This window comes from Miscanthus floridulus, chromosome 12 (genome assembly GCF_019320115.1).
Source record: "Miscanthus floridulus cultivar M001 chromosome 12, ASM1932011v1, whole genome shotgun sequence".
In the NCBI taxonomy this organism is placed as follows: Eukaryota; Viridiplantae; Streptophyta; class Magnoliopsida; order Poales; family Poaceae; genus Miscanthus; species Miscanthus floridulus.
In genome coordinates this window covers 61,761,920-61,784,201 of record NC_089591.1, presented here as the reverse complement: position 1 = coordinate 61,784,201, position 22,282 = coordinate 61,761,920, and the positions used below count along the sequence as shown (strand labels likewise).

Below are 22,282 nucleotides of genomic sequence, written 5' to 3'. Positions count from 1 at the left end.
CGCAGGTGGGACTCCGGGAGCAAGGAGCGTGAGGCTTGGGTGGGGGGGGGGGGGCGCGACGGGCAGGAGCGAGCAGCGCAGGATGAAGTCGGGGGGAGATGGCCGCTGCAGCGAATGCGGAGTGGGGCGAGCTGACGACCGCACAACGCTGTGAAGCATGCGATGGGCAAGCGAGTAAGAAGATATTTTTGAGAAAGATGGGGCTTGTTGGGCCGGTAGCGCGCACGCTAGGCCCAGGAAGGGGCGTCCCATCGGACGGACGCGCGACCCTGAGCATTATTATTGAGAAAAAGGCTATTTCCTCTGCTCTGTTTGAGAGATTGAGGAGAGGTTTTAGGAGGATCGAGAAAAAAAAGGAAAATATAATACATTCCCTATATGACTGTTTCTAGTGAAAGCTGATTGTTTTTCTCAATCCGATCTCCATTTCTCTTTCCCTAAAAAGTTGCTATAGGGGATTGTGAAAGATCCTAAATGGCTTGAGGGGGTGGATAGCCAAATAAAAATCATATAAATTGACTAGAGCAACTTGTTAGACAATAAGATGGTGAAATAACAATTTGCTCTAGCTCTGCTTTTAACATTAACAAGCCACCTACACAATGCTAGTCACTACAAGCTGCATAACCTTTTGTGTGGCAAGTTTAATTTTAAAGTACGTAGCAAGTTATATTTTGATCAAGTGACAAGTTATTTTCATTACCACTATATATATAAAATACATAAGTAGCTACTATACATACAACATACGTTATCACTATATAAAATAAATTTCAAAATATAAACATTATGGCTCTAGCTTTATAGCTCTCATCATAAAAAACACAATGGTGCAAACAAAAAACCTAAAAACGGATTACATAGACTAAGTTATCGTATTTTTAAAAGAAAGAAAGCAAAATAAAAATGCATAGGTTTGCGCTTGTATCGAGTTGCATGCTTGATCACAATCTTCCACGAGCAACAGTTGTATCTAGCTGCATGCATGACCATATGCAACAAAAATAAAAGAAAAGGAGAAATAGACTATAGCTTCAATCCAATGGATACCTATGGAATTCGTGCCGATGAAAACACATGGAACAAAAAAACAGCACTATTTACAGAAATTAATTTCAAGTAAGAAAAATCCAAATGTTAAAACGAAGAAAGCCAGCTACCCACGATATTTGCGCGGGCAACCTTGCTAGTTGTTTCTGAAACAAACAAGTCTACACGAGAGCGAAGAAGAATAGCAGCAGCAAGCAATGGCCGGCGATCAGCGACCCCCGCAGAGCCGAGGCTCCGTTGGGCAGCCTGGGGTACTGGTCTGCCGGCGGCATAACGCACTGGTGCCCGTTGAAGTAGACCCTCCTCGGGAACGCCCAGCCCCCGGAATACGTGAAGTCGCTCTGCTTCTCCAGAATCATCTCCGTCTGCACGTTCCCGTCCTGCAGCAGCATCTCGTTGTAGAAACGTAACCCCCAGAACATCCCCGTGTCGTCTGCAATTTTAAGAACAAAAAAAAAAAAAAAAAAACTCCCCACAAGCCTCGCATCATTTCCTCTCATGCATACTCGCGATCATGCTGCAAATTGTGCTGCGTGGTCGGTCACTTACTGAAGCTGCCGTACTCGACGAGAGGCTTGTAGTTGAAGCTGAACAGCTGCGTCAGGCTCCGCAGGTTCGGGTGCTGCAGCACCAGGTTCCAGTCGCTGTAGTTCTTCACCAGGTTGTAGTTGGATACCGTCACCTTCACCCGCCAGTACTGCCGGTAGTTCACCTTCACGTGCCAGTGCACCCGGACCGGGCACATGTGCTCGGAGCACCAGACGATCGGCGCCGCCGGCTCGTCGTCGCTGCTCGCCGGCAACGCCGGCGTCCGTGGTTGGTCGACGCTGGAAAAGAGAAACACAAGTTACACGGATCAGGAAGATGTACACATGGCGCTACGATCTACTATACGGGTGAGCGAGCAGGACAAGAATTGGTGCGGGACTGGCTTTGCCTGACGCATTGTGGCGACGTTGGGGACCCTTGGCAGGCGCAGCTGCAGCGCGGGCAATCCACGATCGTGTCGCTGTAGAACGTCGACATGGAGACGCAGCACGACGGCACCCCCGACGCCCGGTACTGCGAGTACGAGCAGGTCACCTGCCATGTCACTGCACGGCAGACGGGAGCAACAAAATCACGCGGAGTTCAGCTCGATCCTCAGGTGGTGCAGCCGAGTATGGTGGTGCAGATGCAGGAGAACGCGGAGAAAATGCAGTGCAAAAGGAAAAGCCTTACGGAGCACTTGTTCGTAGCGGTTCTTGTCGACCTTGTTCCGGGTCGGGGCCACCGTGGTCGCGTTGCTGCAGGTGTACCCTGGCACGCCGATGTCGAAATGCCACGGCTTCTCGGGCTCCTTATTACCGTCGCTGTCTGTGGCGAGGGCGAACTCGCCGACGACCATCTGGAACGCGGCGGTGGACGTCAAATTGTTCTGGACGAGGGACGACAGCACGCCGCCGCGGCAGCAGTTGGCGACCTGCCTGTTGTACGGGGTGCTGGGCGGCAGGTCCACCATGACGGGCCGCCTCTGGCAGCAATGCGGGCGGGCGTTCGCGGCGCCGACGCCGGAGCAGTCCCCCTGCTCCGTCGCCTCCGCGCCCACCGTGTTCCAGATGACCTCCTTGCCGGTCCAGTTCCAGCTCAGCCGCCACCCCGGATGCTCGATGTGCCGGTACATCTGGTAGTTGTGGATGCTCACCATGACCTACGCACGGAGCAAGCAAATCGATTGATCTTCTCTGCTTTGATGAGTAGGCATATTGCTTATTGCTTAATCTCCGGATGTACCGAAAAAAATAATCATGTTACGAAAGGGAGAAAATGGCTACTTGGAACATGAAAGAAATATATCGGTAGCATTAACCAGTAAGGATAGGAAGAAAAGTCGGAATCTTTCTTGGTCTGCATCAGCCGGAACATTCAGTAGTAAGATGGCGATGCTAAAACTCACAAGCACGTATGCGCACCGTGTACGGGGACATGTCCTTGACGTTGAAGACCTGAAAATCCCAGTTGATCGTGATGTTCCCGTTCGGATCTATGGGGTCGTAGGCATCTGATTCAACACGGTCAAAACGATCAGCAATAATCGCGGATTGCGCTGCCATTTCTCAAGAACAATAGCCAACGATGGAAACGCGCACGCACGAACACGAAGAAGAAAGATCACCTGATGTGAATCGGGAGGAAGAATAGCACAAGAAGACGAGCAGGACGAAGACGAAGCGCTCCATCCCGATCGGTCCGTCTCCTCTAGAATTCCCCACACGCCGAAAGATCCTCCGACGACGAGCCGCCCCGCCTCCGTATGAACGCGCTCAGCGCTCGGTTTCGCAGGAGACGAGGGGAAGACGGCTAGTAGACAAGAGGGGGTACGAGGAAGAGGACACCGGTGGAGTCCGTAGATGATCCAATCGCCGATGTGACGTTCGCGTCATCAGCCGCAGCATCTGCCTCGAATTAAACGCCAGAGACGGGGGGTTTGCGCGCAGATACGCCACCGCTGCCACGGCAAAACATTGATTACTCCTTCTAACTACTGGCTGTCTACTGCTGGTGGCGCTCCAGTTGGCGTCCGCTCACCGGCTCACCGCGTGGTGGTAGACTGCCGGCGTGTTTGGATTGGAACCGGAAAGCCACCCGAGATTGGCCATGCAGGATCAGGCTTTCCCCTGCGAGCACCGTCGTCACGGAGTTGCCACATTTGGAGGGAGGTTTTGAAATTGGAGGTGGTGTCACGTTCACTGGCGTCTGCTCCCTGGAAATGGTTCATCATGAAAGGTCAGGTTCTGCTAGTGTGTATAGATGGCTGGCAGGTGAAGAGGACCCGAGGGATATCTTGATACATGACCCGATTACTGAATTTTTTTTTCACTTGGTGCCAAATGTCAGTGGACATTTTGCAAAGGCTTGGTGATTCATTGTGCGACAAATTTAGTGCCAACTAGATTTTAATTAGGTTTATGCTTGTTAAATATAAATAAATCTATAACTAAGCTATACATGATCCAATGAGTATGAAAATTTTGCTACAGTTCAATCATACAATAATTAGACCACCATAAAAATTACATCACAATTGGACCATAGAAACTGCAACTATGAATCATTCCAATTAATTACATAAAAGCATAGATCTAAAGCCACAGCAAAAACTTTATACTAAAGCGTACCATATTATATGTTCACTGTGTAGATCTACTCATGTGGAGTCCAATAAAATTGGATTTTCCATTTTATGATTTTTTTGTGATTTACTATGATTTTTCAAATATTTAGCCGAAATAAATAAAAAAGAAAAAGATAAAACCGCCTTGAAAACTGCTTATAACAGGGTCAGGGAGGTAAGATGAACGGTTTTAAAAGTTGATGGAGATATTTTGCCTGGTTTTAATGTTTAAAGAAGAAAAATGGACTTTCACGAAAGTTGAGGGAGTTAATGTGGACTTTTTCCTTTAATTTATGAGCCAAATTCTGCCTCAAAGTATGGTGCTTTGAGAAGAAAGCAGGCCCAACAAGTGACCAAATACAAATAGGCCCAAAGTGTGCTAGGCCCACGTTCAGACGGCTATCCGCTTGGCAAAATCCAAGCCGCAGGAGGCCGTCGGAAGCGCGCGGCACCGAGACCTGCCGGCATTGAGATGCTCATACAACATACAGGCCCTCACTCCCATACACCCAGCTAAACATTCAGAAAGTCTGGCTTTATAGGCAGCAAACAATTGGGATTTGGAATGAGCTCGATCGAAATCGACCCGATTAATCGAACGGGGAAACACAGTTCCCTTTTTTTGGAAAGTTTGGCTTTAGGCGGCGAACAATTTGGAACGAGCTCGATCGAAATCGACCCAATTAATCGAACAAGGGAACTTAGGGAAGCACCGGTCCGTTCGCTTTTTGGCTCATTTTTCTCTTCGTTCCTACAGTACCTTCTAGTTAGCCCAGTACAAATCATCTTACTGAAGACGGCGAGATTTTCACCAGTACGAACAGGGAGGCGAAGGCGACGCTCTGGGTCGCTTGCTGTCGCCGTCGAACTCCGCGTGCATCTGCGGCACCCACCGCTCCCAGCTGGCCTGCTCATCTGCGACGTCAGCGAGCACCTGCTCCCGCCCCGTCCACGGCATGTAAGCTTCTTGCGGCACCCCACTGATCTGTTCATGTTGTCCCTGCTGAAAATGCAAGTTAAATGGGCAACACGCCAAGTGAGTCCAAGCATGAAATGAATTTCTGCCTTGTTTTTCATTGTTTTATTTCAGTATATATGTGCAGCACATGGTTAAAGTTGGTTCATTTCAAACGCAAAAATTAGCACGGAGACAACCGAGAAAAAGATCCGCGAGCTGTTCGCTCGTATCAGATCATATCGTATCTAGGTGGTCTCCACGAGACATTATCCTGACAGACTGGTCCAGCAACTCGCTCGGGCTTTTCTTTTTGTTTATTAATTAATGCAATTGTGAGCATGACAACGAACTGCTCCATGATTATCAGCTCGCATATATCGCCAAAGATTGTATAGTGGTTAGGGTAGATCGCCGGCGGCGACGCGTATGTCGCATTGGCCTCTATGGCTCTGTGCAAAATGGCGGCGCAAGGCAGGACCAGACTACTTCTATGCACAATTTAATGTTCATGGCGCTCTCAGGAACGCCTCAAGTGAAAAGGTTTCTTCGTGCACGCTCTAGAAGCTTGTTGCAGTAGTATTTGCATGGCACCGAATCGGCGGCTGGGATGATGGAACTGAACTGACCTGATAGAGGCCGTCCGAGCAGGCGCCGACGACGTCGCCGGCGGACGCGTCGTCAATGAGGAAGTCCTCGACGTGCCACCCGGGCAGGGTCTTGGTGAGGTACTCGGAGATGCTGCTCCCATCTCTGGCGCTCGCCGTGGTCGCGGCGCCGGCGCTGCAGGAGCCGTCGTTGCAGGGGCTGGTGCTGTTCTCCTGCTCCTCTGATGGGCCAGCAGATTCCACCGGCGCCGACGAGAGGCGCACGCCGGTGAGCAGGAACCGGCTGTGCCGCCTCGTCATGTCGCTCGCGCTGTGCACCGGCGCGTCGCACTCCCGGCACAGGATCGCCCTGTCCTCCTTGCAGAACAGGAAGCCCCTCCGCTCCTGCACGCCGACGCCGACGGGTAGCGCCGCTACTCGGTTAGCAAGCACCACAGCATCATCCGAGCTAGTCCAAGCTCGATCGGGCTTGATTGGAGGGAAACACTAGTAACAGCTACTCAGCTAGTACCTGGCAGATGTCGCAGAGCGGCGGCTTCTGTGCGGCGGCTGAGGAAGAGGAGCAGGGGTGGAGGAGGGAGACGCGGCGGTGCTTTCCCGCGAGCTTGTTGGCGCGGTGGACGCGGCGGTCGCACGCGTCGCACAGCGCGGCCTCGTCGGCGCAGCAGAAGACGGAAGCCGCCTCGGCCGCGCACACGTCGCACTGCACCTTCATCGCTGATGCTGGCCGGGCGCCGCCTACTCCACTCAACGCTCTCGATGCGATCCGCGCGGCCCAAAAGGACTCTCGCTGATTAATCACCAAAAAGGCGGCGGGGCGGCGTGGGAGAGGTAGTAGATAAGCAGATTGTTCAAGTCAATGTCTCGGCCAGAGACGTTGGTAGCAACCGAAGGAACAACTGATAGAAATAGAACAGTGGCAAAGGAGATGACAAAACGCGGAATGGAGTCATGTACTATAATCACAGGTTTATAGCGGGCAAAGTAGGCACTGGCGATCGATAAATATCACCCGTTGCCCACCTTCACGCACTCGAGTGCGCCAAAGGGGGGGAAAAAGGCGTTGTGCCCATCTTTCTTCTTTTATATACTTATTATTATTATATTTCTTTCAATAGCGTTGCCAAACTTGTGCAATGCACCCGGCTCGATCGGGATTGTTTTTTTTTCTTGTGTGAAGAGAAAACACCATGGCGACTTCATGAAATGATTGTTACATAGTATAAAATCTTGCAAATGATAAACAGCCTGTTCGTTTCGTCGTAAACGATCGTGGATTATTTACTGCTGGCTGGTTTGGTGTGAGAGAAAAATATTGTTCCAGCTTATAATCCACGATCGTATAAGCCCAGCCGAACACGCTGAAAAATCTGGGATCCATCGATAAGCATCTCTTATAAACACGGACTGCATCTACAAATATAATAGTGGAGTCTCAGTGTCCATGTCCATCAGCAGAACATTGAAGAGTGTTTATGACAAATTTACCTATTATTATGGCTTTAAAAGAGAGAAGCCGGACGCGGTGGGGGTTCGAACCCCGTCCTGCACTAGGCCTCTAGAGAAGTAGCCCTAGGCAAATTTAACCGAGAACCGAAAACCAAACCGAAAGAATCGGAACTGAAAAATTCGGTTCCTTATTCGGTTCCTAATATTGAGGAACCGAAATAACCGAAGAAAATTCGGTTCATATTCTTGGTTAACCGAATTAACCGAAAGAACCGAATTACATGAATTATACTTCACTTACTTGCATTTTGTAGGATTATGTTTGGTTTATGTGTAGTGTTTTATATTTGAACTATTATATATTTGTGTTACTATGTTGCTATTGTTTTCTTATATATTATTATTATTAAAAATGAATATAGTGTTGCATAAATTTGCCTTAGAATAAGTATATTTATTATTGTCTTGAGGTCTTCTGAAAAAATTCGGTTAGTTCAGTTAGAACCGGAACCGAAATGCTCGGTTCCTAAATTTTTTTTGAACCGATCGGTTCCCGTTTTCTAGGAACCGAATTTCATCAATAACCGAGAGAACCGAACTGAAACCGAACCGAGAATCGAATGCCCACCCTGATAGAGAAGGCCATCCCAAGGCAGCGCCATTCAAAAAAATATATGTAACAGTAGTGCATTTCTATTGTAGTCATTTTATCAAAACTACGAACGAGATAGTATATCACTCTTGTTTATACACGTAGGCCATGTTTACATGCACGTGGCTAGTTATTAGCTGGACTAAAAATTAATCTAAATTAGATATAGTTGGCTAACTAGTTGACTAACAACTAATTGCAAACTTATTTTTTAAAAAATAGCCCACCTATAAAGCTTCTTTTGATGCATTAGAGTTAATTTGTGCTAAGTTTTGTCTAGCTAGCAGATAATTGTTTCGCCATGTGTGTATTTTATCTATCTTTACTGGTTGATTATTGCCATGACCGTGAACTATATATGGACCCAAACTTAATACAATAGCTCATGTACTTATTGTACAATTCACTTCTACGTTCTGCTATATATTAGGGCATTCCCAACCAAAGAAAACTCATTAATTAAGGTGCCAACTAAGAAAAAATTGATGTGGCATGCAAAGGGAGGAAGAAATGATATCGTAGATAAGAAACTATGTCTACACGTAAACCAAGATAAAAAGAGATGTGACAAGTAAATGATGGAGAGAGAAAACATGTGATTTGACAAAAAAATATTTTGTAGAAATTGTCTACTGAGAATATAGTTTCTATGTGTATTATCTACATGATTTGACAAGCATAAAAAATATCTTTATAAAAAATACTAAAAATATTCTAAAGTGCATAGTTTTTGTGTTGGTGTTGACTAAAGATGCTCGACAGTCTATTGAGGGAGCTACCCGTGATGGTAGATTCATCAGAGAGGTGCGTGAACGGGAGCAAGATGGTCACAAGACACAAGGTTTATACAGGTTCAGATCGTCAGCTTGACGTAATACCCTAATCCTGTGTCCTGTCGGTTTATATTGGCTATCGTATATGATTGAGTGTGTTATGAGGGGGGTCCCTTACCCGCCTTATATAGCCTGGAGGTAGGGTTATATGCCGACCAGGTCTAAGTCTAATCGGATAAGATACGATCTGTCGGTGTTTTGGACCGGGGGGTCCTCAACCAATAAGTGAATTTGTCCTGCATGTTCCCGATTCCAGATGGTAATGCAAAGAGACACAAGGTTTATACTGGTTCGGGCAAATTCGAGCCCTACGTCCAGTCTGGGAGATTGATCTTGTATTCCTTGCACCGAAGTGCTTGTAGTAGGGGGTTACAAGCTAGGTGAGAGAGGGAGCCAGTCCCAGGTCTCGGCGGGGAGTGATGTGGGCTGCTTGAGACGTTGCTCTCCAGCGGCAAGGAAGTGCGCGTGTTACAGAGTGTTGCTCTTCGTGAGAACCTCTCTCCCTAAAAATGGCCCAAGTCCTTTCCTTTTGTAGTTTGAAGGGAGGACAAGGGTAGTACATATGCTAACTATACGATGTCGTGTGAACAGAGGCGGCGTGTCAGAACCCTGTAGCCTATTCCTGTGGCGGCGTAGTCGTCGGAGTGGTCCGTCCTTAGAGCGCTAGGGCGGCGTGCTGGTCACATCCGATCCTGTGCGTCATGGGAGCTCCAGGGCTACCTCGGAGCGGGTGCAGCGGTCAGCGTGCAGGTCACTGTGGATAGACTGTGCGCGAGGCCGAGGCTCAGTCGGTGCCGAGGCCGAACCACGTCGGGGGGTCTCGGCAGACGCGAATCCTGAGATAGCCGAGACCCTGGTGCAGAGTACCGAGGCCCAGAGGGAGCGGTTGATCTGGTGTGCTAGTTCGGAGGCGATGAAGACACGGGCTAGGCTGCCCATGTCGTGTTGTTTTCAAGGCAGGGATCGCGGGGCATAGTGTAGTGCGGGCGCCGATCGTGGGCACATCATCAGAATACAGTTGCCGGTAATCCCCGCCGTGCCCTGTCTCAGCCGGTATGGCGCTGATGCGACCTCATGTCCCGTCGGCCACTCCGCGGTGTCGAGCCATCGTCCGACTGAGATTGCGGGAGTGGTTAACGTATTAATGGGACATGACATGCTGTCGGGAAGACCGGTCGACGCGGAAGCGACGGGTTGTTAACAAGCCGGCCTCGAGCGATACGGAAAATAGCTTTCTTATTCGAGGCTGTTCGCACGGGGCCTCGGGCGAGATGGAGATTTGGCTCCTTGCCAAGACCTCTCGCGAGAGGCCTCGCGCGAGGCAGAGATTGCGTCAGGGCGCCGAGACCTCCCATGCGAGGTCCGAGGCGAGGTGGAGAGCCTGGTGGGCTCGGACGGGGCTGGTGGTGAGCCCATGGCTTACCCTCTAGCTTTGTTGTTGACGGGATTTGAGTGCCCCTCTTGGTGTATGCTCGGGGTATCTCGTTTTATGGTACCCGATAGTAGCCCCCGAGCCTCTGGAGGAGTGGGTGCACTCTCCCTGAGGGTTTGTCGAGACTTGGCTTGCAGCTGCTCCCGTAGGAATTGTGTTTTGCTTCTTGAGGTTTCGGTGGGTGCGCGCGAGCGCACCCGCCGGGTGTAGCCCCCGAGGCCCTGGAGGAGTGGAGTTACTCCTCCAGAGGCTTTTTTCGTTTTTGTGTTTGAGTGAGGAGTTTTCATCGTATTTGTCGAGCCCACAAGTGCGAGTTCAGGTCACAGGGGTCTCGGCGAGGTTGCAGAAAGAGCCCCCTAGCCTCCGCACGGAGCAAGAGGTCCGTCAGGGGTTCCTCTGGCTTTTTGTATGACCCTCACGCTTCCTTTTCGCTCAGAAGGAGGGGTGGAATATGCCAGGCTACCCTCGGTGGGCATGAGCGTTGGCACTTCCGGTGAGTTGTTATCGGGTAAGTCTGAGTGGAGGCCCATGCCCCATTCGCTAGAGGACGGCTAGCGGTCTAGAGACACACTCCAAGAGTACCAGAGGGTTTCTCTAGTGGGTGCCGAGGCCATTCGCTGGGCCTCGATGGCTCAGTGCCTCCCTACGGTGGGATCCCATTCGGAGACCTCCCTGCCGGTCATGGACACGACTTGGGACGCCCCGAGCGACTGTTCGCTCGGGCCTCGGCCATTCGTAGGCTCGCCCAAAGTTGTCCCTGACTCTGTTGCCCTGGGGCGGCTGTCGAAACCTCAGGGGGCCCAGCCTTCGAACCCCTGGACCGTAACGGGCTCGGTGCCCTTTATTGTATTCGTAACGAAACTTCTAGCATGGGCTTAGATCGTTTGTCTTTGTCTTGGGTGCAGGAGGAGCCCCCAAGCCTCCGCCTGGAGCAAGAGGGCGGTCAGGGGTCCCCTGGCTTTTTTGTTTGACCCTCACATATCCTTTTCGTTCGGACGGGGGGTTTGTTTGTCGAGCCCATTCAAGTGCAAGCCGGAGCTGCTGGGTCTCAGCAAGGTTGCAGGAAGAGCCCCCTAGCCTCTGCACGGAGCAAGAGGGCCATCAGGAGCTCCCCTGGCTTTTGATACGCCCCTCGTGCGTGAGGGTTTGTTTGCCAAGGCCCCTTTGGGCGCGAGCCTTGGTCGCGAGGTCTCGGCGAGGTTGCAGGAAGGGCTCCCTAGCCTCTGCATGGAGCGAGAGGGCCGTCAGGAGCTCCCCTGGCTTTTTGTATGACCCTCGTGCTTCCTTTTTGCTTGTAAGGAGGGGTTGTTTTGCTGAGCCCCCTCGAGTGCGAACTAGGGTCGCTAGGTCTCGGCAAGGTTGTAGGAAGAGCCCCCTAGCCTCTGCACGGGGCAAGAGGTCCGTCGGGGGTTCCCCTAGCTTTTTTACACGACCCTCATGCTTCCTTTTCGCTCGGAAGGAGGGGTGGAATGTGCTAGGCTACCCTCGGTGGGCACGAGCATTGACACTTCCGGTGAGCTGTTATCGGGTAAGTCCAAGTGGAGGCCCATGCCCCGTTCACTAGGGGATGGCTAGTGGTCCAGAGACGCACTCCAAAAGTACCAGAGGGTTTCTCTAGTGGGTGCCAAGGCCGTTCGCTAGGCCTCGGTGGCTCGGTGGCTCCCTATAGTGGGATCCCATTCGAAGACCTCCCTACTGGTCTCGGACACAATTTAGGGCGTCCCAAGCATTTCGCTTGCTTGGGCCTTAGCCCCGTATAGGCTCGCCCACAGTCATCCCTGACTCTGTTGTCCTAGGGCGGCTGTCGAAACCCTAAGGGGCCCAACCTTCGAACCCCTGGACCGTAATAGGCTCAGAGCCTGGTTCCTTCATCTGAAAGGAATAAGGCGGGGGGAATATCTTCCCCATCGGCTCGGCAACGGGTGGCGCGCCTTTTGAGGCAGTTCCCTAGGGAGGCAAAACAACGCCTGCTGCCATAGTGGTGGGGCGCGACATGGTGGATGGGACATAACTGTTCCTGCAATTAATAAGAAAGAAGTGGGCACGTGGGCGGTAAAATCGGATCGTGGTTAACCGCGCCGGATCGAGGAGAAACTTCCCCGATTTCATCGCCCATCTGTTTCGCCTTCACCCTACATAAATACTCAAAGAGTCCCGCCCCTCCTCACCTTACCTTGCCTGCGTTAGCTCTGCCTCCATCAAGCCATCGCTAGAGCAGCGGGTGCCGAGAAGAAGAAGGGAGAAGAGCGAGCCAGGGAGAAAGCGAGAAAGAGCGAGAGAGTGAGGGAGAGAAAAACTCACCGCCGCATTCGATCCCTCCTCCGCACTCATGGCCGACGACATCGTTGTCATCGAGGCGGACCCTTGGGATCCTTCCGATGTTACCGTGGAGACACTCCAGTCGCTCATTGACGGCGGACTCCTTCGTCTAGTGACGGACCCCAACAGGCCGAAGTGGATTGCTCCATACGGTGAGCTAGAGCCAAGGCCTCACGATGGCTATGTTGTGAGCTTCGTCTCCTTTCATGAGCGCGGCCTCGGTGTCCCGGCGGATCGGTTCATGTGGGTGCTCCTGCACTACTATGGCGTGGAGCTCCACAACTTCAACCCCAACTCCACCGCACAGGCGGCCATCTTTGTTGCCATCTGCGAGGGGTACTTGGGGATTGCTCCCCATTGGGAGTTGTGGCTCCATCTCTTCTGGGTGGGACACACCACTAAGCCGACGGGCACATCGGGCATGAGGAAAGCGACGAGGGTCGGCGGCTGCACTCTCCAAGTGCGCTAGGACCGCCAGCACCTCTACATCCTGGCCCAGCTCGTGTCATCCAATCGCTGATGGTACACGAGCTGGTTCTACCTTCGCAATGATGATGGAGGACTTTCCTCCTACACTAGGTGGATTGTGGGGAGCTGCCCGGAGAGGTGGAAGTACAGCGTCCCGAGGGAGGATTAGCCCAAGCTGCAGCCGCTTTTGGAGGGGCTGGAGAGGCTACGGGGCCGTGGCCTTACCGCAGCTATGGTCATGGCTGCCTTCCATCGCCGAAGGGTGCTGCCGCTGATGGCTTGGCGGCGGTGGCTGTTCGAGATGCGGCCGAGTGAGCCTAATGAGGGCATCCGGATGTCCTCCTCTGCCCTTTCTGATGAGGAAATTCTTCGTCGGGTGGGGGAGACAGTGGAGGCGAAGCTGAGGGGCGGTAACCTGACCCCCATCGTGATGCGCCCGTTGCGAGGGTTCCTCTCGCTGGTAAGTTGTGTGCCGCTATAGCCTCCGAGCCTCCTCCGTTTCCCCTTACTTCTCATTCCCTTATGCGCGTTCGCCGTTCCTGCAGGGGATGAGGGACGTGCGCTCCTCTCCGCCGCCTGTTCTTGAGGACATGAGGCGGTGGGCGATCAACCGAGCGCACGCCGAGGCATAGAAGAAGAAGAAGGACGCCAAGGCGGCAAAGTGTACGAAGCAGATTCTCGCGCGCAAGAAACTAGATGAGCGTCGCCGGCAGCAAAGGAAGGATGGCCTCCCATTGGAGGAGTCCCTGTCACCGTCATTATCGATGGATGCCTCGGACGAGGATGACGAGGGCGAGCTGGGGCAGGGTCCCCTGGACCATCTCCCTAACGTAGGGGAGACGGTGTCGGGGCGTTAGCAAGCAGCCCGTCGCTCCCAGGAGGAGGAGGAGGAGCTACCCCGGGGTCAACGGTTGCCCGCCTTGGGGCCGAGGCCAACACGCCCGAGGAGCAGGCGTTAGGCAAATGCGCCGTCAACCCGGTGGGCTCGACGGCAGTGGTGGAGCAAGTGGCAGCGGGTGCAACGCTACCGCCCCCGTAGAGGATCGAGGGAGCGCCGAGGCCCGTCGGGGACTGGCCGGCACCGACGGATGCTGAGGCCGCACCCCTGCCGCCGCCACCGCCCTTGCAGATGAGGGTTGCAGTGCCAAAGCGGCTGCAGCCTCGCTCATGGTAAGCACATTTTTTGGGTAGAGCCGCAGCGCTTTCTGTTCGCTCTTTGGTCTCGTGCTGACCCTGTAGGTGATTTTTCCTTAGTCGGAAGCGACCTGCGGACGAGCTTCCCTTAGTGCCCCTCAAGGCGCTCAAGGTGAGCTCCAGCTCCTCCGCCCACTGGGTGGCAGAGGCGCAAGCCGCCATACAACGCGGCGCGGCGTCGGCGAGGGCTGACCTGAAGGAGCTGGCCACCCAAGGAGGGGCTGCCGAGGCAACCCTGACTCCGACGGGGGAGGGAGCGCTTCTGCCTCACAAGGGCGAGGCTCATGAGTCAGATGGGGCTGGGGTGCCCTTAGTTGCCGAGGCCACCAAGGTCGAGGTCCCCAGGGTCTCTGAGGCTGAGGCAACGGTGGCTGGGGCGCCTAAGACCGCCGAGGCCGCAGCAGTGGGGGCCAATGTTTCCACGACCACCGAGGCCACGATGGCGGAGGCCAGAGCCCCCAAGATCACCAAGGCCGACACAATGGCGGTGAGGCCGTCTACCCAGGAGGTGGAGATGAAGGCGGCGGAGGTTTTGGTGGTGCCCTTGGTTCAGGGCCCACCGTTGTTACGAGAGAGCGCCCGGGAGGCGGAGGTCTATCTGATCTCCTCCGACGATACTTCTCGAGCGTGGGAGGTGGTCGACACCGAGGAGACTAGCGCCATGGAATAGCCAGCTCTAACCTTGGGCGAGGGAAGCTCGGCCCTCGTGTGGGTACGACCTGAGCCTCGCGGGTGGGATCACCCATGTGTACTGTGGCGGAGCCGGGATGACCCTGAAGGGGAGCCTCTGTTCGCCCTTGAGGACGCAGCCGAGGGCGGGCATTGGGATACCTTCGAGCAATACCGCCAGCTGGCGGAGCAGTCGCTACGGACGATGCTGTCCGTGGTGGCCGACGAACTGCCCGGAGTCACCCATGTTCGCGCTTTCTTTTCTCATGCGACGTTGTCTTTTTCTGAGTTTTGTTGCAGTGAATGACCCCTGTTCTGCTTCCCTAGGAGCTCAAGACCCAGTCTCTTGGGAAGTCGGTCTTTCTCTGGTGGGAGAGGGACGTCTAGGACCAGCTCCAGCGGCAAAAGGGCCTGCTTGCGGGAGCCAACGAGCTTCTAGCGGCACGAAGCGTGGAGGTGGAGGACCTTCGGCTTCGTTGTGTCGACGTGAGGGTCGAGGTGGTCATGGCCTAGGGGTAGGTCACCCCTTTGGCGGCATGGGTCAAGGAGTTGGAGGAGGAGCTTACCCGCGTCGTCGGTGATCGGGATACCTTCAGGTCCTGGGCTGAAGAAGCGACGGCCTCGGGTAAGGCCCTTGCTAGGCAGCTGGGGGCAGAACAGAGTGCGCACCAGCTGACGAAAGGTGCCTTGGATGAGTCCCTTATGGCGGTTGAGGCCTCTCGGACCGAGGCTGTGGTCTGGAGGGGAAATGCCGAGGGTGAGTACTGTCCCCCTTGTTTTCTTCGCTTTTCTTGTGTTCGCCTCCTAACTCCCTGGTGTGATGCAGAGCTGGGGAGAGAGGTCTCCAGGGCTGCCGAGGCTTCTTGGATCGAGGCCCAGTGCCTGAAGGAAAAGGCCAAGGCCTCCATGGCCGAGGCCCAATGCTGGGGAGAGAAGGCCAAGGCCTCTTGGGTCGAGGCCCATCGATGGGAGCAGAAGGCCAGGGGTGAGTTCCACAGGCTTCCATCCCTTTTTTGGCTCGCTTTTTCTTCGCACTCAATCTCACTCTGTTTCCTTGGGCGTAGAGTTGGAGGTGGAGGTGACCCGGGTGGCTGAGGCTTCCAGCGTGGTGCAAACGGTGCTTGAGACCGAGATCGAGGAGCACGAGGCGCTGAAAAGTGCCGCTCTTTCTGCCTGCGAGGCCTTGGAAGTCGAGGGGGTTCAGTCAGGCAGCTCCCTTGGGAGCTGTTTGATTGCACTGAGCAGCCAAATGCGCGAGTGGCTCCGAGGAGCGCTACACACGGGTGTCAAGCGTGCATTGGCCATCATCGCCTCTCACTACATTGGCGTCGACCTCCTGGCCATCAGTGATGGCTATGTCCTGCCTGATGATGACGAGGAGGCCGACGTGATGGTCATGAAGCTGATGGAGGCAGCGGAAGGCCCTGGCACGGCGCTGGCAATGCTGTTCGAAGAGGAGGTGGTCCCTCCCCTGCCGTCTGCAGATGCCGGAGGCCCTGAGCTTTGACCTGGGCCCAAGGGGCCATGTAAAAATGGAGTAGGAATTATCTTTGTATCGTAACGCTTGTGGCCGTCGAGGCCTTTCTTTTTGAAGTATTCATGTTAATTAGTTGTTTTTCTCGTGTTTCCGAGCCTCTACCCTCTATCGCCTCTGATCATATTTCTTTTGCAAAAAACCTCCTTGGAGCTTAAGCCGTCCCTTAGGCGAGAGGTGGTGAGGGAGTGCCATAGCCCGGAGGCGTAGGCCGTCTCGCGACTCTACCGGCCTCCTGCTTAGGAAATAGACTTTTTGGTCCGTGGGTTTTTTAACACCGATTTGTCAGAGTGTGCTAGAGAGACTTGGCGTAGGAATTTTTTTTCAAAAAATGACTGAAGAATGGTGCGTGGGACTTAGGGGGAGTCCCCCATCTAGCCCCCGAGGGAGGCTTGGTTCTGCAGAGGCAGAGCCGAGTCTCTCTTACCGTGTTATCGTATTGCCGAGACCCACGATGGGCTCAGGGGGGGTCTCGAAAAATTAGACCAACTAAAGAACGCTTCTTAATTGTATTTCGAGAAACAATATATACAATGCTTGGAAATTTAAGGATAAAAGCGACGTAGCTGTTCTATGTTCCAAGCGTTGGTGAAGATTTCGCCCTTCTCGTTGGCTAGCTTGTAGGTCCCGGGCTTCAGTACTTGGGCGATGATGTACGGTCCTTCCCATGGCGGGGTCAGCTTGTGGCGGCCCTTGTTGCTCTGTGCTAGCCTCAACACCAGGTCGCCTACCTTCAAGTCTCGGCCTCGGACATGCTGGGCCTGATAGCGCCATAGGGTCTGCTGGTATTTAGCCGAGTGTAGTAGCGCAACGTCTTGAGCTTCCTCCAGTTGGTCGAGGGCGTCCTCTCGGGTGGTGCGGTTACTTTGCTTGTTATAGGCTTGTAGCCTTGGGGAACCATATTCTAAGTCAGTGGGGAGGATGGCCTAGGCGTGAACCCCGTGGCTCGGCTTGGAGTGTTCCTTAGGCTCCAGATGACCGATGGGAGTTTGGCGAGCCATTTCTTGCCAAACTTCTTCAACCGGTTATAAATTCTTGGCTTGAGGCCTTGTAGGATCATGCCGTTGGCACGTTCTACTTGGCCGTTGGTCCATGGGTGTCCTACGGCCGACCAGGCCACACGGATGTGGTGGTTGTCGCAAAATGTCAAGAACTTTTTGCTGGTGAACTATGTCCCGTTGTCGGTGATGATGGTGTTAGGAACCCCAAACCTGTGGATAATATTAGTGAAGAACAACACTGCTTGCTTGGATTTGATTCGATTGATCGGACGAGCCTCGATCCATTTGGAGAACTTGTCGATCGATACCAGTAGATGGGTGTAGCCCCCGGGGGCCTTTTGCAGAGGCCCGACCATGTCAAGCCCCCATACGGCGAACGGCCACGTGATGGGGATGGCTTGGAGGGCCAGGGCCGGGAGATGTGTTTGTTGAGCATAGTACTGACATCCTTCGCAGGAGCGTACTAGCTTGGTGGCGTCGGCGACCGCCGTTGGCTAGTAAAACCCTTGGCGGAAAGCATTTCCTACGAGCGTCCGAGGCACCGCATGGTTCCCGCAGGCCCCTGCATGCAAGTCCCAAAGCAAGGCTCGGCCTGCCTCGGCGGTGATACATCGTTGGAGGACACCGGAGGGACTTTGCCTGTACAATTCGTCATTGCAGAGGACGTAAGTCTTGGCTCGGTGTGCAAGCCATCGGGCTTCGGTCCTATCACTAGGAAGCTCCCCCCGATCAAGCCAATCGAGGAACGGGATTCGCCAATCCACATCCTGGTCAGTCTGCGGAGGCTTGGTGTTGACTTCCATGACCTCGGGCTTGGTCGAGAGGGTCTCGGTAGTAGAGGGGATGTCGAGCCCTACCGCGGATTCCACAGGTGGGCCCTCCTCTGTTACCAAGGTGTAGTCAATGGAAGGTTTGTAAAGGTCCCTGGCAAAGACATTTGGGGGGGACCGGAGCCCATATCGAGGCCATCTTTGCCAGTTCGTTGGCGGCCTCGTTGTACTTCCACGTGATGTGGTTTAGTTCGAGACCGTCAAACTTTTCTTCTAGGCGACGTACCAACTTGCAGTAAGCCTCCATTTTGGGGTCGAGGCAATTAGACTCCTTCATGACTTGATTGACGATGAGCTGCGAGTCGCCCCGGACGTCGAGACGCCGTACCCCAAGTTCGATGGCGACTTGCAAGCCGTTGATGAGGGCCTCGTACTCGGCCACATTGTTGGAGGCGGCGAAGTAGAGCCGCACCATGTAGCGCATGTGTACTCCAAGGGGCAAGACGAAGAGGAGTCCCACGCCTGCCCCGGTCTTCATCAGAGACTCGTCGAAGTACATGGTCCAGCATTCTGTCTGGACTTGGGCAGGTGGTAATTGGGTGTCGGTCCACTCAGCCACAAAATCGGCCAAGACCTAAGACTTAATCGCTTTTCGAGGCGCAAAAGTTAAGGTTTCCCCCATAAGCTCGATGACCCACTTGGCTATCCTACCTGAGGCCTCCCAGTTATGGACTATCTCTCCCAAGGGGAAAGACGATACCACAATCACTAGGTGAGACTCGAAGTAGTAACGTAGCTTGCGTCGGGCTAGGACTACGACGTAGACCAGCTTCTGGATATGGGGGTAGCATGTTTTGGTCTTGGAGAGCACCTCACTGATGAAGTAAACAGGTCGTTGGGTGGGTAGAGCATGCCCCTCTTCCTACCTTTCTACTACTACAACAGCGCTGACCACTTGGGTCGTTGCAGCGACGTAGAGTAAGAGGGCCTCGTCCCTGGCCAGGGGTACCAGGATGGGAGGATTTGTGAGCAGCGCTTTGAGTCTGTCGAGGGCTTCTTTGGCCTCGGGGGTCCAAGAAAAACACTCGGATTTTCTCAAGAGTCGGTACAGAGGCAAGCCTTCTTCGCCAAGGCACGAGATGAAGCGGCTCAGGGCCGCAAGGCATCCCATGACCCTCTGTACTCCCTTGAGGTCTCTGATTGGTCCTATGCTGGTTATGGCTGAGACCTTCTCTGGGTTGGCTTCGATGCCGCGTTTCAAGACTATGAATCCCAAGAGCATGCCTCGGGGGACCCCGAACACACACTTCTCGGGATTGAGCTTGATGCCCTTCTCTCTAAGGCATTTGAAGGCTATCCTTAAGTCGTCGACGAGATCCTTGGCCTTTCTGGTCTTGACCACGATGTCGTCCACATAGGCCTCGACGGTCCGCCCAATGTGGTCGCCAAAGACCTGGGTCATGCACCGCTGGTACGTGGCCCCTGTGTTTCTAAGGCTAAAAGGCATAGTCACGTAGCAGTACATGCTGAATGGGGTGATGAAGGAAGTCGCAAGCTGGTCGGACTCTTTCATCTTGATTTGATGGTAACCAGAATACGCATCAAGGAAAGACAGGGTCTCGCACCCCATAGTGGAGTCAACGATCTGATTGATTCGGGGTAATGGGAAGGGGACTTTTGGACAGGCTTTGTTCAAACCGGTGTAGTCTACACACATCCTCCATTTCCCATTTTTCTTTTTAACTAACACGGGGTTAGCCAACCACTCTGGGTGGGACACTTTCTTGATGAACCCAGCCACCAAGAGTTTCTACACCTACTCGCCAATGGCCCTACGCTTTTCCTCGTCGAAGCGGCGCAAGCGCTGCTTCACCAGTCTAGAGCCGGCCCGGATGTCCAAGGCGTGCTCGATGACCTCCCTCGGTATGCCCGGCATGTCTGAGGGACTCCATGTGAATATTTCAGCATTCACATAGAGGAAGTCGACGAGCACGGCTTCCCATTTGATGTCAAGGGTGGCGCTGATCCTCAGCGCCCGGTCGTCGGGGCAGGCGGGGTTGATCGGGATGAGCTTGATGGCCTCCGTGGGCTCGAACGCCCCTGCGCGACGCTTGGAGTCAGGCGCCTCGCCACTGAGCTGGTCGAGGTTGGCGATGAGGGTCTCGGCCTCCGCAAGAGCCTCGGCGTACTCGATGCACTCGACGTCGTAGTCGTATGCATGTTCATATGTGGACTCAATCATGATGATACCGCTGGGGCCTGGCATCTTGAGCTTGAGGTAGGTATAGTTGGGGACTACCATAAACTTGGTGTAGCACAGCCACCCTAGGATGGCGTGGTAGGTTCCCCCGAACCCGACCACCTCAAAGGTAAGGACTTCCTTGCGGTAGTTGGAGGGGTGCCGAAGCAGACGGGAAGGTCGATGCTGTGGAAGGGTGCGGCGTCACCTCGGAGCCTCGATCGGTCGATCTCCAAGAGCTACAGGGTGTTGGCGTAGAGGATATTGAGGCCGCTGCCTCCGTCCATCAATACCTTAGAGAGTCGGGTGTTGCTGATGATCGGGTCGACAACAAGTGGGTACTACCCGGGATTCGAAACATGGTCGGGGTGGTCATCTCGATCAAAGGTGATCGCCTCCCGAGACCAGTCTAGGTACCGAGGAGTGGCCACCTTGACCGAGAAGACCTCTCGGCGCTCCCTCTTTCGCTGCCGCTCCGTAAGGCACGCCGAGGGTCCGCCGAAGATCATGAAGGCATTGTGTACCTCGGGGAACCCGTCATCCTTGTCATCGTCCCGGTCACCGGCGCCCTTCTGCTTGGCGTCGTCGTCGGGGAGCCCGAGCCTAGCATAGTAACGCCGCGGCATGGAGCAATCCTCGAGGGCGTGCTTGACCGGGCCTTGGTGGTAAGGGTAGGGTTTCTTAAGCATGTCGTTGAAAGGTCTAGGGCCCCTGGGGCCTTGGGGATTCTTGCGTTCTGTGGCCGCGACCATATCGGCCTCGAGGGTGGCCCGCTTCCCCTGGCGATCCCTCTTCTTTCTTTTGGGGAGGCGGGGAACCGAGGCCTCGGGGGCCTCATCCCTCCACTTCCCCTTGGCGTCGTCCATGGGGAAGATGGCCCCTACAGCCTTCTCGTCTGAGGCAAAGTTGGTGGCGATGTCGAGGAGCACGACGGCCGAGCGCGGTACATTCCGGCCTAATTCTTGGACCAAGTCTCAGCAGGTGGTGCTAGAGAGAAAGCATGGACGATCTCTGAGTCACCGACGCTGGGCAACTCGGTGCACTGTTTAGAGAAGCACCGGATGAAGTCTCGGAGAGACTTGTCTAGTTTCTGGCGACAACTCTTAAGGTCCTAGGAGTTTCCAGGGCGCACATATGTGCCCTAGAAATTCCCGATGAAGATCCAAACCAAGTCGCGCTAGTCGTGGATCTGAGAGGGAGGAAGGTGCTCGAGCCAGGCTCGCGCTGAGTCTGATAAGAGCAAGGGGAGGTTGCGGATGATGAGCCGGTCATCGTTTGCGCCACCTAGCTGACAAGCCAGGTGGTAATCAGCAAGCCAGAGCTCGGGGTTGGTCTCGCCACTATACTTGGTGAGGTTGGCTGGCTGGCGAAACCAGGCTGGGAACTGAGCATTGCGGATGGCTCTACTGAAGACTTGAGGGCTAGGTGGTTCAGGAGAAGGACTGTGGTCTTCCTCACTGTCATATCGGTCGCCTCGATGCGGATGGTAGCCTCGAGCGGGCCCCTCACCGTCGTGGCGCCGTCGCCGACCGATCACCTCGTGGTCGCCCTGGGCCTCACGTCGGTTGTCGAGGCAGTCGTGGACCGGGGGGACCCAGTTGATGGTCGGCGCCCGAGCAGGCTCGGGATGAACCGAGGCCTCCCTATCTTGCCGATGCGGTGTTGAGGGGAGGTCCGAGATGGCACCGCGCCGCCGAAAGGTAGAACTCTCAGCCTGCTACACCGCGGCGGTCTCGAGGAGATCCCGGAGCTCGCCGTGAACCCGTCGTCCTTCCATGGTGGAGGGCTCGGGCATCGCGCACACTAGCATCGCTGCAGCCGCGAGATTCTGGCTAGCGCGATTGAAGATTGGGGGACGATCGTCCCCTTCATCGTTGTTGATGCGGTGGTGCACATCGCAAGCCCGTTGCCGGGCTCCTCCGCCGTCACCGCGGCCTTGCTGCTCCTGCTCGAGA

At 54.3% G+C, this 22,282-nt stretch overlaps 2 protein-coding genes across 6 annotated transcripts; both read right to left on the bottom strand.

Annotated features, from left to right (window-relative positions):
- Nucleotides 1-995: 995 nt before the first annotated feature.
- On the bottom strand, nt 996-3,408 carry LOC136497892 (COBRA-like protein 7). Of its 2 annotated transcripts, none has more exons than XM_066493773.1 (6): nt 3,206-3,408; nt 3,003-3,091; nt 2,272-2,740; nt 1,988-2,144; nt 1,600-1,877; nt 996-1,483 (listed from the first exon to the last, which is right to left on the bottom strand). In XM_066493773.1, exons 1-6 carry the CDS (start codon nt 3,267-3,269, stop codon nt 1,212-1,214), a joined length of 1,329 nt encoding a protein of 442 aa, XP_066349870.1. In that variant the 5' UTR covers nt 3,270-3,408; the 3' UTR covers nt 996-1,211. The 2 variants fall into 2 exon arrangements, with proteins under 2 accessions (XP_066349870.1, XP_066349871.1); XM_066493774.1 differs by having other exon boundaries at nt 2,987-3,091; nt 3,206-3,265.
- LOC136497893 (B-box zinc finger protein 20-like) lies at nt 3,346-6,799 on the bottom strand. 4 transcript variants are annotated; one of them, XM_066493775.1, is made up of 5 exons: nt 6,279-6,799; nt 5,789-6,151; nt 5,017-5,207; nt 3,619-3,793; nt 3,346-3,538 (listed from the first exon to the last, which is right to left on the bottom strand). In XM_066493775.1, exons 1-5 carry the CDS (start codon nt 6,480-6,482, stop codon nt 3,473-3,475), a joined length of 999 nt encoding a protein of 332 aa, XP_066349872.1. In that variant the 5' UTR covers nt 6,483-6,799; the 3' UTR covers nt 3,346-3,472. The 4 variants fall into 4 exon arrangements, with proteins under 4 accessions (XP_066349872.1, XP_066349873.1, XP_066349874.1 ...); XM_066493776.1 differs by lacking the exon at nt 3,346-3,538 and having other exon boundaries at nt 3,633-3,793; nt 5,027-5,207; XM_066493777.1 differs by lacking the exons at nt 3,346-3,538; nt 3,619-3,793 and having other exon boundaries at nt 3,800-5,207.
- Between the last annotated feature and the right edge of the window lie 15,483 nt (nt 6,800-22,282).